The sequence below is a fragment of the Homarus americanus genome, unplaced genomic scaffold (assembly GCF_018991925.1).
Source record: "Homarus americanus isolate GMGI-L3 unplaced genomic scaffold, GMGI_Hamer_2.0 scaffold7626, whole genome shotgun sequence".
Lineage (NCBI taxonomy): Eukaryota > Metazoa > Arthropoda > Malacostraca > Decapoda > Nephropidae > Homarus > Homarus americanus.
This window is the reverse complement of record NW_024718273.1, coordinates 18,805,307-18,820,523: the sequence shown is the minus strand read 5'-3', so window position 1 is coordinate 18,820,523 and position 15,217 is coordinate 18,805,307. Positions and strand designations below refer to the sequence as shown.

The window sequence follows — 15,217 nt, the reverse complement described above, 5'->3', positions numbered from 1 at the left end:
GTTCACTTGGTAACTGTCAAAGCGATGAAATAACACAATATTTTCTAATGATTCTGTACATGACTCATTTGTCTCCCAACAGTTACCCAACGAGTGTTCGAGGTCAAGGTAGAGCCAAGGTATAATTATATTCTATTTTAGGACGCTAATTTTACGCTCACTCTTGAGATCACCAGTTCGGTACCTTCTTGCACCTTCAGTTACCCAAAGAATACGCATCATAGAACCCTTGAGAATCGGCGCCTCTGACCACAACATTGAATAATGCGACTTCCTTGGAAAAATTTCTTAATGTTTTAAACATGGAAGTCCAGAAATAGATGCAAGGCAAGAAATACATACAAAATACTATATAAAAACAAATCTAACAACCGTTAACTGTCTAAATTTTCATATACTTTCCAAGTCACACATTCTAAGTCATGTCAAAGTACATTGGAAATTGTATACCTGCACACTGTGTGTACAATCAAATACAAAAGTCGTGTCGCGGTTTTGTCCAGGATTAAATATAACCCGTGAAACATTATTAGAGCCTCCTGCCCCAAGGCAGAGCACACCAAAAGCTTAGCCCTTCGGCATATTTTTCACCAAATTTCACGACACGACTTTTGTCTTTCATTGTACACCATACTTACGTTGTATATAAGCACGAAGAACTGTTTACATGGCAAACCAACTTTAAACCTGTAAGACGGTTTTACTGAAAAAATATCGATTGAGTGCGTGTACGAACGACAACGAACATAGAGAGGCAGCATGAAGAAACAGAGAGTAAACTAAAGCCAATGAGCCTCCGCATGGGTGTGAGCTGAGTGCATAACCCCCGTACCACCAACTCTCACCCCTCACCTTCGACCCCCACCCCTCCCTGACAGACAATGCCCCCCCCATTCCTCCCCCCGCCACGCACGACAGAAATGACTAGCGAAAGAAACACTACATGACGTTTCAGTTTCTCTCATCGTCTTTCCTTGTCCGTAGTATGCCTGAGTGTATTTCTTACACATACACAAGGAGTGTATGTATGCACTGATAGAGTTGACAGGTTCTCAGTACAGTATTACCGTTGTCTCACAGATAGTTCTTTCTACCTCATGTTGACATTCCGCCAATATCGAATATTCTTAAACTGTTGCTGTCCAGCATAGCTAAGGAAATTTTAATGTAAATTAAATAACGCGTAATTTTCTATAGACAGTGACGAGACCTGATGATGACGATTAATAAGAACATAAGAAAATAAGGAGTCTGCAATAGGCCGGTTGGCCTGTGCATGGCAGCTCCTGTCGAGAGTTACTACCACTTTCTCTCATCCATGAATCTATCTAGCCTCCTTTTGAAACTTTCCAGCGTTCCCGCACTTACTACAAAGTTGCTAAGCTTGTTCCACTCGTCCACCACCCTATTTGTGAACCAGTTCCTTCCTCTCCCTCCTAAACCTAAACTTATCCAACTTAAATCCGTTGCTCCGAGTCCTATCCTGCTCGGATATTATAAGAACTTTATATCCTCTTTATTGATTCCTTTCACCCACTTAAATACTTCTATCATATCTCCCCGCACTCTTCGTCTTTCTAGGGAATGCAAGTTAAGTTTCTTTAACCTATCCTGATATGGAAGGTTTCTAAGTCCCGGAATCATTTTCGTCATTCTTCGCTGCACCGACTCTAGTGAATTGATATCCATTCTATAATAAGGGCACCAGAACTGAACCGCATAATCGAGGTGCGACCTGACTAGCGCAAGATATAGTTGCAATAAGACCTCTGCACTCTTATTACTTACACTTCTAGATATAAAACCCAATACTCTGTTTGCCTTATTTCGAACATTAACGCACTGTTTTCTAGGCCGTAGGTCCGGGCTTACAAGTACCCCTAGCTCTCTTTCACAAGTCAACTTCTCTAGGTTGATGTTGTTAAGGCTGTATACATTGTCAGTATTTGTTCTTCCAATATTAAGTACTGCTGCACTTGCTGGTGTTGAATTTCATTTGCCATTTTTCAGACCACCCCTGCAGTTTATTTAGATCCTCCTGTAATGCATTTGCATTCTGCCCTGAATTAATCTGCCGCCCTATTTTGGTGTCATCCGCAAACTTGCTTATGTCACTGCTGGTCCCAGTATCTGGATCGTTTATGTAGATTATGAGCAAGAGTTCTGCGTTTCAACAGCTAAGGCCTTTCAGCGCGTATTTTGGTAATCAACGATTAAAAACTATGATAAAACTAAACGTTGGTTATAAGAACATAAGAACATAAGAATGGAGGAAACTGCAGCGGGCCTATTGGCCCATATTGGGCAGTCCCGTTACACCCAACCCCTATTGCTCATATAAGCATCCAACCTATGTTTGAAGCTATTCAGCGTATTCGAGTTAATGATGATATTTCGTAACTTGTTCCATTCATCCACTACTCTGTTTCCAAACCAGTGTTTACCTATTTCCCGCCTAAATCTAAATTTGTCTAATTTAAAACCATTGTTACGAGTTCGCTCCTGGTTGGATAGTTTGAGTACCTTTGTAATGTCCCCTTTGTTTAGCCCTGCCTTCCACTTATACACCTCTATCAGGTCGCCCCTCGCTCTACGTCTCTCGAGGGAGTGCAAATTAAGATGCTTTAACCTGTCTCTATACTCAAGGTTCCTAATGCCCGGGATTAGTCTTGTCATTCTCCTCTGAATTCTTTCCAAGGATTCTATATCCATTCTGTAATACGGTGACCAGAACTGAACTGCGTAATCCAGGTGTGGTCTCACAAGAGCAAGATACAGTTTTAGGACGACCTCGCTAGTCTTGTAACTAACACTCCTTTGTATGAACCCAAGTACTTTATTAGCCTTGTTACGAGCAAAAACACATTGTTTACTTGGCTTAAGGTTCCTACTTATCATTACTACTTATGCATTACTGAGCTTCACAACTAAAGTTATTAATAAACTACTCCCCAACGCCCCTTCACTACTGGACGCCACTTAATATTTTATTTAGTTAACACCAGACATTTTATTCAGCAGCGACCCCCGTACACAAGTGAGACTCATATATTACTATAGTAATCACACTAGCCATTAACATTAAAAAATATGAATATATAACTGTACAACTAAAATGCACAAACCCATATACAGTAAGAGCACCTACAGCATATTATGCCCTTGTGACTAGCCCCGCAGTTTTATTTCTGATTATTGTTTAGTGCACAATTTGGCATGTTTGTCTGGTCATTTTTTCTTCTCAAGGACACTATACAACAGACATACCTTGAACAGACCATACTATACAGTACATGACTGTGCCAACTCTGTCCAGCAACAACTGATGCTCGGCTCCACACTCACCCTTTAACAAATACTCGTATAAAACCTAACTAGGCAATATTGTCGAGCGTGTTTGTTAACATTTCTATAACCCATAAAAATACATATAGATTTTGCTTGCTTAAAAACAATTTCAGTGAAACGGGTTATCAGGGTGGTGGACACACTGAACCATTGACAGCCTCACAGCTCTGGGTGCTCGTATCACTTAAGATTAACCGACACTAAAAATACTCTTCTCAGTTCAAACAAATGAACGAAAATCGTACGCTGATATAAGATTACAATCATAAATAAGATCCATAGTGTTATTAAAATTATATAGATGAGGATATTTATGTTTTCCTGTGCCTGAAATTACAATAAGCGGAGAACGCCAACCAGCAGAGCACCAGCAGAGCGTCAGCATTACTCGCCAAAAACAGCTGGCGCGTGTGGTGTCCCGACAATAAATAACAAAAATAAATAAAAATAAAAAACGCCCGAATATCCATTATAATAACACCAAAACAACTAAGCCCAATAGTCAACTGTAGAATGAAAAAAATAAATATAAATACATACTAAAACCGTCAATAAAAAAGAAATATGCAGGTAATTATCTCAAAACGAGTGGTTGCATGCTCTATCTACGGAAAAGTTCTTCGTTGCAAAATAATTTCACGTCATACTTTATTAAACACTATGGCTGAAATAAATGAAAAAGGCGTTACTGAAACAAGGTCTTACACGTTGGCACCACCCCAATCATTGCGCAACATTACATCAAACGGCGATCTTCTCCCAATCTATTTTCCCTTTATAATAATGTCAGCCCCTCCCAAGATCATAAACTACATCAGTGCCCACTGGGAAAAGAATAACTTCAATAATTTTTGGGCAGCAAATAGCTAATGAATGAAAAACATTTATCAATTAAGATGGTCTATTTTGGTGCTACAAACTGGCGCCAAATTTAATACCACGCAGGGTGCCAGCCCAAGGCGAGGCGTTGTCGGCCGTACGATACAGTATTTCCCCGACCCTTATAATCTCGTCTCAATCCAAATAAACACAAATTACAAATAAAAATAACAAATAATCCTATAAATATATGTAAAAAAAAAAAACCTACCATTTTGACACCGTACTGTCAACTAAAACAGTTTTCGATGACAACGTGAACATGTTAGAGGGTGTAACCATGGCAACATATGGCGCTGCCATCACTGATGCGGCTTCGCGGCATGCGCAACCTCATGCCACCATATAACTGATCTGTCCTGATCTTCCAAGCCCTCTCCACTTTAAAATCCTGAGTTGATAATTTTTCATTTATTATTTCAAGTTGCTCCTGAGAACGAGAGTTGTCCAGGAGCCGTTTCACGAAGGTTCGTACGACTCGTGAATGAAAATGTAGAATGCACCTAACTTTGATTGAAGACAAAACGTCCAAAATTAGCATAACAATTGGATTAAAACTCCACTCCTGATAGGAAACCATAGAACAGATTATCTATTTCGGAGTGAGGGTTGTGAACTCTTGGAACAATCTGCCACAGAACGTTGTGACGACACCGAGTGAACTCATTCACGGTTCACCAAACTATACCAACAATGGCGCAGGTACAGATATATACTGGCGCCAGTACATGCCCAGACGTAACCGACCGCCCAAGCACCTTAACAAGCCGATCAGTGGCAAAGAGGAAAAAGCATATTCTAACACTTGTTTATACGGATGCTAGTTCCGGTTATATTCGGGGTTTTCATGTCAAGTCAGAGTTGGTTTCATTCTACATTGTCACTTACGAGGAATCCATGAAGGCTAGAGCGTCACGTTAGCCCAGTGATTTACGCCATGAATGTCAGTGTTGCCTCCGGATGTGTGATGAAACCCTACCTCACAACACTAAATAGATAAGATATAAAAAATGTAGTGGAATTCTGTGCAGAAGGAAATGGGTGGGTGAGATGGTGTTTATGTTAAAATGCATTACTGCGATTCATTAACCTAGGTATTTTGGGGCAGTACATACACTAGCCACCAACAATTAAAATGAACAATACCTCAGGTTGGGAGGTGGTGTAGCCGCTGACTCTCCACAGCGATAATGTACTGTTATTACCTCATCACAGTCAGAGTATACAGAAATAACCTACATCCCGCAGGCCAAGAGCTCCTGTCTACCGACACTTTCTCCGCCCTGTCACGAGGCTGACATTGATCTTCGCTTGCCAGCATCTAAAACTGCAACTAATAACTAGTTTATAAAACAAGTTATTAAATAAACAAAAGTAAAAATCGGGGAACGTTATTTCTACATTTTATTAATATTTTCGATGCGTTCCCGAAATAAAATAATTATTGTACAGTGGTTTCCTGTGGCAGCCATACCATAAACTTGGGGCGTTTTAAGATGCACGGAATGGCTAACTCGTTAGCTTTCCCGGGAACTGTCATTAAAAAATACGACATTTGTATCGCGTCTTGGAAATAACTGTTGTACAACAGTCTTCAGAAAACAATAAAATTAGAACTGTTATTTGGACACAATACGGAAAGAAATAGTTTAGAAAATATAGAAAATTATGGAAAGCAAGACAAAGGTAAAAAAGTCAATAATAACCATGGCTGGATTCATTTTTTATACAGGAAAGGCTCCACTAAGTTCTCTCATCTCGCGGCTTACAGGTGTTCGCATATAATTTACACGCATGCAATACGACGAATTTCGGTTCGCGGTCTTAATTTTTGCACTTGCAGAACTGTAAAAAAATATTCATTCTTATTTAAAGTATCTTGTGAGAACGATATTAAAGTTTTAATCATATTTGAGTAATTATTAATATCGTTACACTAGTCACCAATGGCTAATGAAACCAGACGGCGAGAAGCCAAAACTAGTTTCAACTAGGTGCAATTCTTTTGAAAAATTTCACGCCATACGCTTTGTTTTAGATCCTATCCGATATACTACCGTGTATAGAATTATTTTTATGATTACATCACAGATTTTTATTGCCTTACATGCCCCCCAACTCTTCAATATAATCAAGATATTCTCCATAAGTGGCCATAATCCGCGTATTTTCAGTGGGAGAAATCGCCGATTGGTTGTTAGCTAATTGGACCGCTGCACAAGGCTAACGCCTGATCGAGGTGTCAGCTTTTCCCTCTGAATGTGTCATGCGCACAATTCAAAAGCAGCGTCTGGGCATACAAAATTGCTAACGTTAGCTAATCCGTGCATCGAAAACACCTTTAATCTCGCTCGAAGACACCAGCTTCAGCGCCTACAGCAGCCTAAATAAACTGTTCAGAGCCCACACCTCCTTAAACACTAAAAAAAAGGATGCCATGACATTCTTCAACAGTCATGACCTGCAAACGACAACTATAACAGCTACAGCACTCTCTATAACATCGAAAATAATATTTCCTCAACCTTCATCAGTCTGACATTCCCATTAGTTCAAAGAGACATAAAAATGTTTCATCTTTACACAACAGGATATTTACAAAACGGATTCCAGTAGCCAACCTTTGCTGTAATGTTATGCGAATCTTAGAATCCTCAGCTTCCGGGGTAAATTATTTATGGGGGGGTATCCGAAGAACCAGCCAAGCCTAATTACTTATTAGATTATTTAAGATTCACTGCCTTGTGTTTCATCATTATAGCTCACTTACCTCGTACTCTCTCAGGATTATATGATCGCTTGTAACAATAAGCCAAAACCTAGAAGCAGTTAAATATGTTGTCCACAAATATTAATGAGGGAAAAGTCTATCACAACAGACCACATACCTTCTACAAAAACACTCGATAATCATCGCGTTTTATGTTAATCCGTAACAACTAACTTCAGTTTTACCTTGACCATTACAGAAGTTCGCCCACTTATAACACGATTACAGCATTCGGCTCCATAACTCGCCAAAATACAAATTAACAGGCTGCCGTCTTTGGGCAAACTGAGTTACCGTTATTCAATAGTCATCAAAATTAATCATACAATGTACTATTACCCAGGGAAAGCCTCAAGTCAACATACAAAAAGCTGTATAGAAAGCTTACACTTAACAGCAAACAACACCACGAACACCAACATGACAAGGATTCTGTAATGTGTCTGATGGTAGTTCCATGTCAATATGTAACAATGCAGTAACATAAGACCTCAAGCACAAGACAAATTTCTGGCAATAACTGTTAGTTCAGTTATGCATCAGACCCACCCACGTTCAACCTGACCTGGGACATCATGGCTCTTACTCGAACATGATCGATTAACCTCGGGAGTTTCTGAAATGTCCTTTAATTTCACTTACCAGAACACCATCTTGCTGAGGAGTCCCGCCGCATCTCGAGGATTCGGCGGTCGTGGTTTTCGTGTCTGGTCCATAGTTGTGTCTCTTGATCTTCACTCACGCTCGGCATGTACAGTCTGTCACCAGCCGCCTTTGAGAGCCGCACATGCGTACTGAGCGTGTTGCGGCGAGTGTCTCCGATCAGCTGTTTAACAACCAGCTGTTTCCAAGATGCGGAAAGGTTATCGTACAGCATATACCTTGACGTTAGTTACGTATATTTTATTTTATTTTTCATCTCACATTTTTCCTGTAAAATTATTTAAAAATAATAGTAACATATCAATGTACACTTTCATGATGAAAAAAATTCCCAGTCACCAACCAGTGACACTAAACATAGGAAAAATAGTTTTGTTTACTCAGCGGCTGAAGTTACGAAACGGGTTTTCTCTTTGTTAGTCTTTCTTACCATTGTATTTGTTATATATTCTTTATTATATTTAGAGCTATTTTAGTCACTCTTTATACACACACACACACACACACATATATAATATATATATATATATATATATATATATATATATATATATATATATATATATATATATATATATATATATTTATTTATTTATTTTTATTACTTCCGGTGTAAACTGAAATACAGTACAATTACGGTATATGAAATAAATGGGTTGATGACCTTGGGTTGACATGTGGAGCTGTAAAACATGGGTGCATATTACGAATATCAATAAAAACTTTGTTTTGTAATTGTTGTAATGAACGAATGAAAAAAGTGTTTTTAAGGTTGAGTTTGCTTGTTAATACTTGTCCTTGCCTTGTTTTTTATTTATGTATTCACAGACATACTTTATATATTGTACTGATGTAACCTGATGACATAACGAGGCTACACGATGGACACTCACGATGAACCCTCCGAATAGTGCTTATGCACTGTATAAATTACCAGTAAGGACAAGAACGGGATCACAATGGTCTGTCTACCCCTCTAACCTTCACTCTCCTTTCCCTGGTGATGGTGACGCAACCTCTTGACACCCTCCCCTATTATGTGTAGTTCCTTCCATTGCATCATCTTGGATTATCTACCGATAACTATATGTTGTTACATTGTATTTTTACGCTTCATTAACTAAGGTTTTTAAGCTCGTAAATGAGTTTAGAGCTTACAGCATTCATCGCCCAAGCGACTAATGAGCGGGATCAGTGGTGAAGAGGGTATACTACTGGAAGTCAAGTACAAAATACAATTATAAATTACTAGAGGAACGTGATGTTAAATTTATGAGCTGAACGTTGCATCATCTTTTGCAAGAGCAATGCAACTATTATATTTAATAACCTGAAATTCAATTATAATTATTTTCATTATATTTAATTACCTGAAATTAAATTATAATTATTTTCATAGACTTTTTGTCTTTGCCCCAAAACATGGACTCTGACCAAAAACTTTCAGCCTATTATACGTAAGCTATTGCCACATAGCTATATTATATTATGCTCTGGCAAATACTGAAGCTACTGGCTACAGCCCCTTTAGACATAATTATCACGAATATCATGAACAGATAACTGAATTTCGTGAAAGAAAACCAGTAGGGTAACCCGCGATTTTTTTTAATGGAAAAGATTCACTGGTGAACAGCCGGGGAACATATATTAATTAGCGCTGATATGAATAGCCGCAAATTAACGAAATTAACGTTTTATGTGAAGTGGGGCGAATTGGAACCATATTTTTTCTTTAGGCTTGCCCCAAAAATTTTTGCTGTGCCCCCCATACAAATATTTCACTTGCCCAGACCCCCTGGCTCGTACCCCTATGATTGTTGTTGTTGTTGTTGTTGGTGGTAGTTGTTTTTGTTGTTATTATTATTATTGTTAATAGAGTTATCGTTATTCCCCATTAAATGAAGTCGGATAAATTACTCAGAAATGGATGGGTGTTTATAACGAATGATATAAAATTATCATAAGCTGCATTGTACTAAATATCTTATTTTTTATTAATTGTGCCCAGTGGGTGGCAAATTTAGTAGAAGACACGCGGTAAATTACAACTTTAGCGGACACGATAATTATATTTAACACTACCAAAATAAAGGTATGGCATCAGAATTACTTGCAAATTATCTGGTGCAGTGTAAGCAAAAAAGAGTGACTCTCTGCAGCACGTCCTGGATAGGAAGTGACACCGTATTGGCTGTGGCCTTGCCAGGCCTAATGTGAGCTGAGACAAAGTTATGGTTGAGGGCCTCTTGAAATATGCGAAGAGGTAGAGCTGTAGCAGTGAGGGTCTCACGCTAAAAAATTTAGGCACGCTATATGAACATTTGATTAACTATAGTCAATGTTGGTTCAGAAATACCGCCTTAACTTTCAGTTTTCACATCACTAGAGGCTAGCTTAACGCATGAAGCACTTTAACCGCTTTCATTATTTCTGTGTCCTTGATCTGAGAAAATTTCCTGCCCCAGTCAAGTCGTCAGAGCCCATATCAAGAAGATGTTGCTCATTAACTTCAAGAACAATGCTTCACATTACACATTGTAACACTGAGGGCTCAGGCCAAGACACTATGGGGTTATGAGATATTGGTTCACACTCAGGATGGGATGGAGAAAGGAAACTCACAATGTGCTCTCTGTATACATATTGTATTGGATGTACAATGCAGCTTGGTGCTGGGGGGGTGGCAGCGTGAGTCCAAGCGTGATGTAGAGGGAGCTGGTTGGTGAGGGTGCTCAGAGGAGCTTGTAGGGCGGCATAGTCGCCGGCGGGAGCGAGGGCCACCAGGCAGGAGCGGAGGAGGAGGCGTTGCTTGCTGGTGGCTGTAGGTAGAAAGAAGGAGGTCACCACGAGGTGAGGTCTTATATAGCGGAGGTAGGCGTGGCTTGATGGTTGACCTCCGCTTTGTTTGGAAGCGCTGGTTACCGACCTTGCTGGGGAATTCACGGGGGTAGGCTGGTCAGCAACACGGGGGTAGGCTGGTCAGCAACACGGGGGTAGGCTGGTCAGCAACACGGTGGTGGTAGGGGAGGAATCCACTACAAACAACACCACCTATATAATCTTAAGTAAATAACAGCCAAAAGTTGACAATCATAGCTTGAGACACCACACTGCCATTTCATGGAAAAAAAATTATAATATTGCTTCTGCATAAAAAAATAATTAAAAATTGAATAATTTCTTCTCCAACTTCGAAATGTTAAGTTTAATGTAAGAAAGAAATATTTTATTTATTTGTGAGGTAAAGAGAAGTAATAGGGAGCATTCCCATAGAGCTTGATATCACTCATAATATTTATTCGTAATTATTAACTGAGACAAATTATGAGGCTGCTGGTCCTCTATACTGGTTCCTGTTGATCACAGGCAACAGGTATGCTACGGCTATGGTTTGTGTTGAAATATATACGTTATAAATATAAAGTCTCAAGAATAAGAATGATCAGATATTGTTGTAGACTATAATCTCTTGAAGAAATAATTCAGTTTTACCAAATATTTTAGTGCTCACAGTACTCATTGCAGCAACTATCAGTCCTTTAGAAAAAATAGTAACGTGTCGTTAGAAAAATAGAAACTTGCGTAAATATACGTATATATGTTACAGGTAATTTGTGTAATCGGTGATTTCATGAAATCCCTAAAACTTTTAAAAAGTTATATGTAATTACTGTTAGGTTAAGTAAGGTAATTACATATAACTTACTAAAAGTTATAGGGATTTCATGAAGTCACAGAGTACACAAATTCCTTGTAACATATTTACAGAGGGACTCGAATACTTGTATACCTGAATTCGCATTTATACAGGGATCCCAGAATACATAACCCCTGCTTACTCTAAGATCCTACTGTAGTTTAGTTTCTACTATGTGTCTGGATAATATTGTGGAAGGATACACTTATTCAGGACTATGGAGAAGTTTTGCTGAACACATTCTACCCCGCCTTAATGTTCTTTTCATATTTTCTTGAGGGCTGAAAAGAAGTTTCAGAGGCAGATTGCAAGCGAAGTCAAGTCAAACCCATAGGCATTTTACCGCTACGCAAAGCCAAAATTAAAAATGCGAGGAGTATCACCTGAGGCTTGAAGATGGTAGTTACGCAGATTCTGACCAGGACTAGGCAGAGGCGTTGAACAGCTTCTTTTCCTCGGTGTTCACAAGAGTGGAGGTGTACACTCTTCCTGCGTTTGAGGACAGACGGTTTGACACAGAACTGACTCCACATTGTGTTCTCAGATGAGGTCATAAGAAATAAATTATCAAAGCCAAAGGTTCATAAGAGTCCCGGTCCTGACATGATGCATCCCAGTGCTAAGAGAGTTGTGCAACAAGCTTGCTGAGCCCCAGAAGATCCTGTTCTGTAAATGCCTGGAGTGCACAAAAGGTCCCGTGATTGGAAAATGGCTTATGCAAGTCCTATCTTCAAGAAGGGCGATCATCACTCCACGAATAATTATAGACCGGTGAGCCTGACCAGCATAGTATGTAAAGTACTTAGAGAGCATTTTAAGAGATGCCATGATGGAACATAACCTATAAAACAACACGGTTTTATGCCGAGATGCACCTGTTTAACACAATTTGGGCCAATTTCTGGAACAGGGTGGCAATATCATCAAAATAAACCTAGATTTTGCCAAGGCTTTTAACAATGTACCCCATGAAAGGCTGAAAATTAAACTGGAAGGGTACGGGATTCGGGAAAGTGTCTTAGCGTGGATCGGAGACTTTCTCCATGATCGCAAGCAGTGTGTGGTGATTAATGGCACGAAATCGTCAGGTGTATCCATGACAAACAGGGTACTACAGGGCAGTGTATTGGACATGCTGTTGTTTGCTTCATAAATGACAGGCCAGAAGCTGTACACTCCTCCATATAAATGTTTGCGGATGATGCCAAGTTATTTAGGGAATTAAGAACCAAGTAGACTGTGAAGAGCTGCAGAAAGATCTTTGTGAGCTTCAAGAATGGTCACAAAAATGGCTGCCAAGATACAACGTCACGAAGTGGAAGCGGATGCACCTGGGAAGCACCAATGGTAAGGAGGCGTAACACATGTCCCATCGGGATGTAAAAACTGCATTAATGGAGACTGAATGTGAAAAGAACCTGGGTGTGTGTTGACAATGAGCTGAAGTTCTCAGGCCATTGTGAGAAGAAGGTAAATCAGGCAACTAAACTATTAGGTCTTTTAAGAAGGTCGTTCAGATATCTAAACGGTTCGTCCCTCATAACAATCTTCAAGAGCGAGGAGCTTCCCTGTCTGGAGTACTGTCACCCCACTGGTCCCCAACATATGCAAGGGGCTGTCAGTTGATTGAAAATGTCCAAAGGAGGGCCACCAGACTGGTGCCTGCACTTCAGCTACCCAGAGAGATTAGAGTGCCGACAATTGCCTATCCTATACTTCAGACAGGCAAGGGGGCAGGGGGGACACCTAATTGAGGTGTATAAACATCTCAAAGGGCATTACTCAGTCGAGTGCCCTTACCTGGAGCTGGCGGACGCTCGCCCCACAAGGGGTCACAGCCTAAGGTTGAAGAAGCCACAAGTCCAGTAAACTGCGAGGGCAAACTTTTTCAGAGTGAGAGTTGTGAACTCTAGGAACAATCTACCAGAGAGTGTTGTAACGGCGCCGAGAGAGAGCTTTTTCAAGGCCAGATTTGACCAACACTGGAGCAGGTTCAGATACATTCAGGAGTAAGTACATGCCCAATACTTGCCAACAGTGCGTAACAGAGACATGACCAACTGCTCAAGCGGCTAATGAGCCAATCAGTGGCAAAAAGGATAAAAGTAAAAGTAAGAGACATGATTCTACATCACTTTTTGCAACACAATAATGGCTAAAAAGTTTGATTTTACCTTGTTAAGTTTCTAGGTAACATGGGGTGAGTGACTGAATGGATACTATGTTCATCTCCTGTCTAATGTGTCCACAGCTCGTCCATCCAGTTAGATACTGTTCATGAAGTCAGTTGAGTGCAGTGCTGCCGCACTGCTTCCTTGTGAACTGCTTGGTGTTTTATATCATATATGCACATTGCCACTGTTAGGTCCTCAGGCCTATAGAACCAACTTTCATATCAGTAAAAGTTGTGTCCATCAGGTTTAAAACATAAGGAATAAGAAAACATAAATTATATATTTTTTTACACATCTGTACATTATGTAAGGGTACATTTGGTCATAAAGGAATATGGAGGCTTAACTTCTTGCTAAGACAGCACTAACTAAGACCATACCAGCCATCACTTAATATTGACAAAACTGTCATAATTTTCGAGCTAACATCATAAAATAACGACTTTCTCTGTTAATTAAATTCTTAATAACAATTACCATAATTTTTCAAATACCTGTAGTGAAAAATTAATATGTTTACCTCTATAAAAGGCACTCAGCCTTGGTAATGTAACTACTAATGTACCAGTAATCATAATGAGCTTGTATGGGCCTTAGTTAGCACTTAAGTATTTTCCAAGGGCTCAGTATATTTTGTGTTTTATGATGGGGTACCACAGGACACACACTACATGTCTACAGTGATCCATGGTAACTTGAATCCTGTATTCTATCAAGCATTGTTCACAACACCTATTCTTCATTTTCATAACATTTAGAAATCTCTAACTAAGCACACACTCATCTCATTCACTTAATATGCTAATAATGTCCAACACAGAAACAGTTACGGAATATTTTTCATTAATTTCTTCACATAACACTGATAATGTCACTAAACATTTAAACATCAAGGAAACTGGTTTCCTTTTTGTCATACAAACCTATAAAACAATTTATTTGAATAGTCTAACTCTATAAAACACACTTTGTACATATTGACAACTTTTTATTATAAAACAAGAGATGGAGTTTAAACAAAGACAGTCATCACTTTCTTTCAGGATAAGGGGAGACCAGCAAAGTGACAGCACAGCTATTGTCTGTCTCACCAGCAACTACAAGTAACAGATTACACTCTTGACACAAACTGGAAACATTCTCAATCTTAAATGGTAAAACAGTGCACAACTTTTTCCTACACCATTACTGCTTTACAGTACTGATCACTGAATGCAATCCAGAATTGAAACAAAATTCATCCTATATCCTTAGTAGAATGACTTACACAGATTCCAGGCACATTGAATGGATGCATGTTAGCACAGCAATGATGAGGCAACAGTGAACAACAGGGTAGCTTTAATGACGGATTTTCCACTTATCCACATACAGTAGTTTTGTAACATGACTGGTCAAAACACACAAGTTCAGTAGCTTCTACATCATCATGGTACACAAACAACACCTCTCTGTCTTCCGCTAGAGCAAAATATCTAACACTTGTACGCTAAAATCCTGTGGCTTCCATTTCCAACATGAGACAAGAAAGTTAGCCTTCATTCATCTTTGGTACAGAAAATAAAATATCAAGAAATTGGAAAACATGACTACATCTGGATCATATACACGGTAAACTTTTAATAAAAATATGGATCTTTAGTTTTCAGTATGAATAAAAACACATACTTGTTTAACATCCTA

General features: G+C 39.3%; 1 protein-coding gene across 6 annotated transcripts in view; it reads right to left on the bottom strand.

The window, feature by feature from the left end:
* LOC121859525 (ATP-binding cassette sub-family C member 4-like) overlaps positions 1–7,806 on the bottom strand; it is a 112,076-nt gene extending 104,270 nt beyond the window's left edge. For all 6 annotated transcript variants that reach the window (XM_042356395.1, XM_042356392.1, XM_042356391.1 and 3 more), the window contains exon 1: positions 7,640–7,806. In XM_042356395.1, the coding sequence (XP_042212329.1) occupies positions 7,640–7,713 (74 nt within the window). In that variant the 5' untranslated portion in view covers positions 7,714–7,806. The remainder of the gene's footprint in view (positions 1–7,639) is intronic.
* Between the last annotated feature and the right edge of the window lie 7,411 nt (positions 7,807–15,217).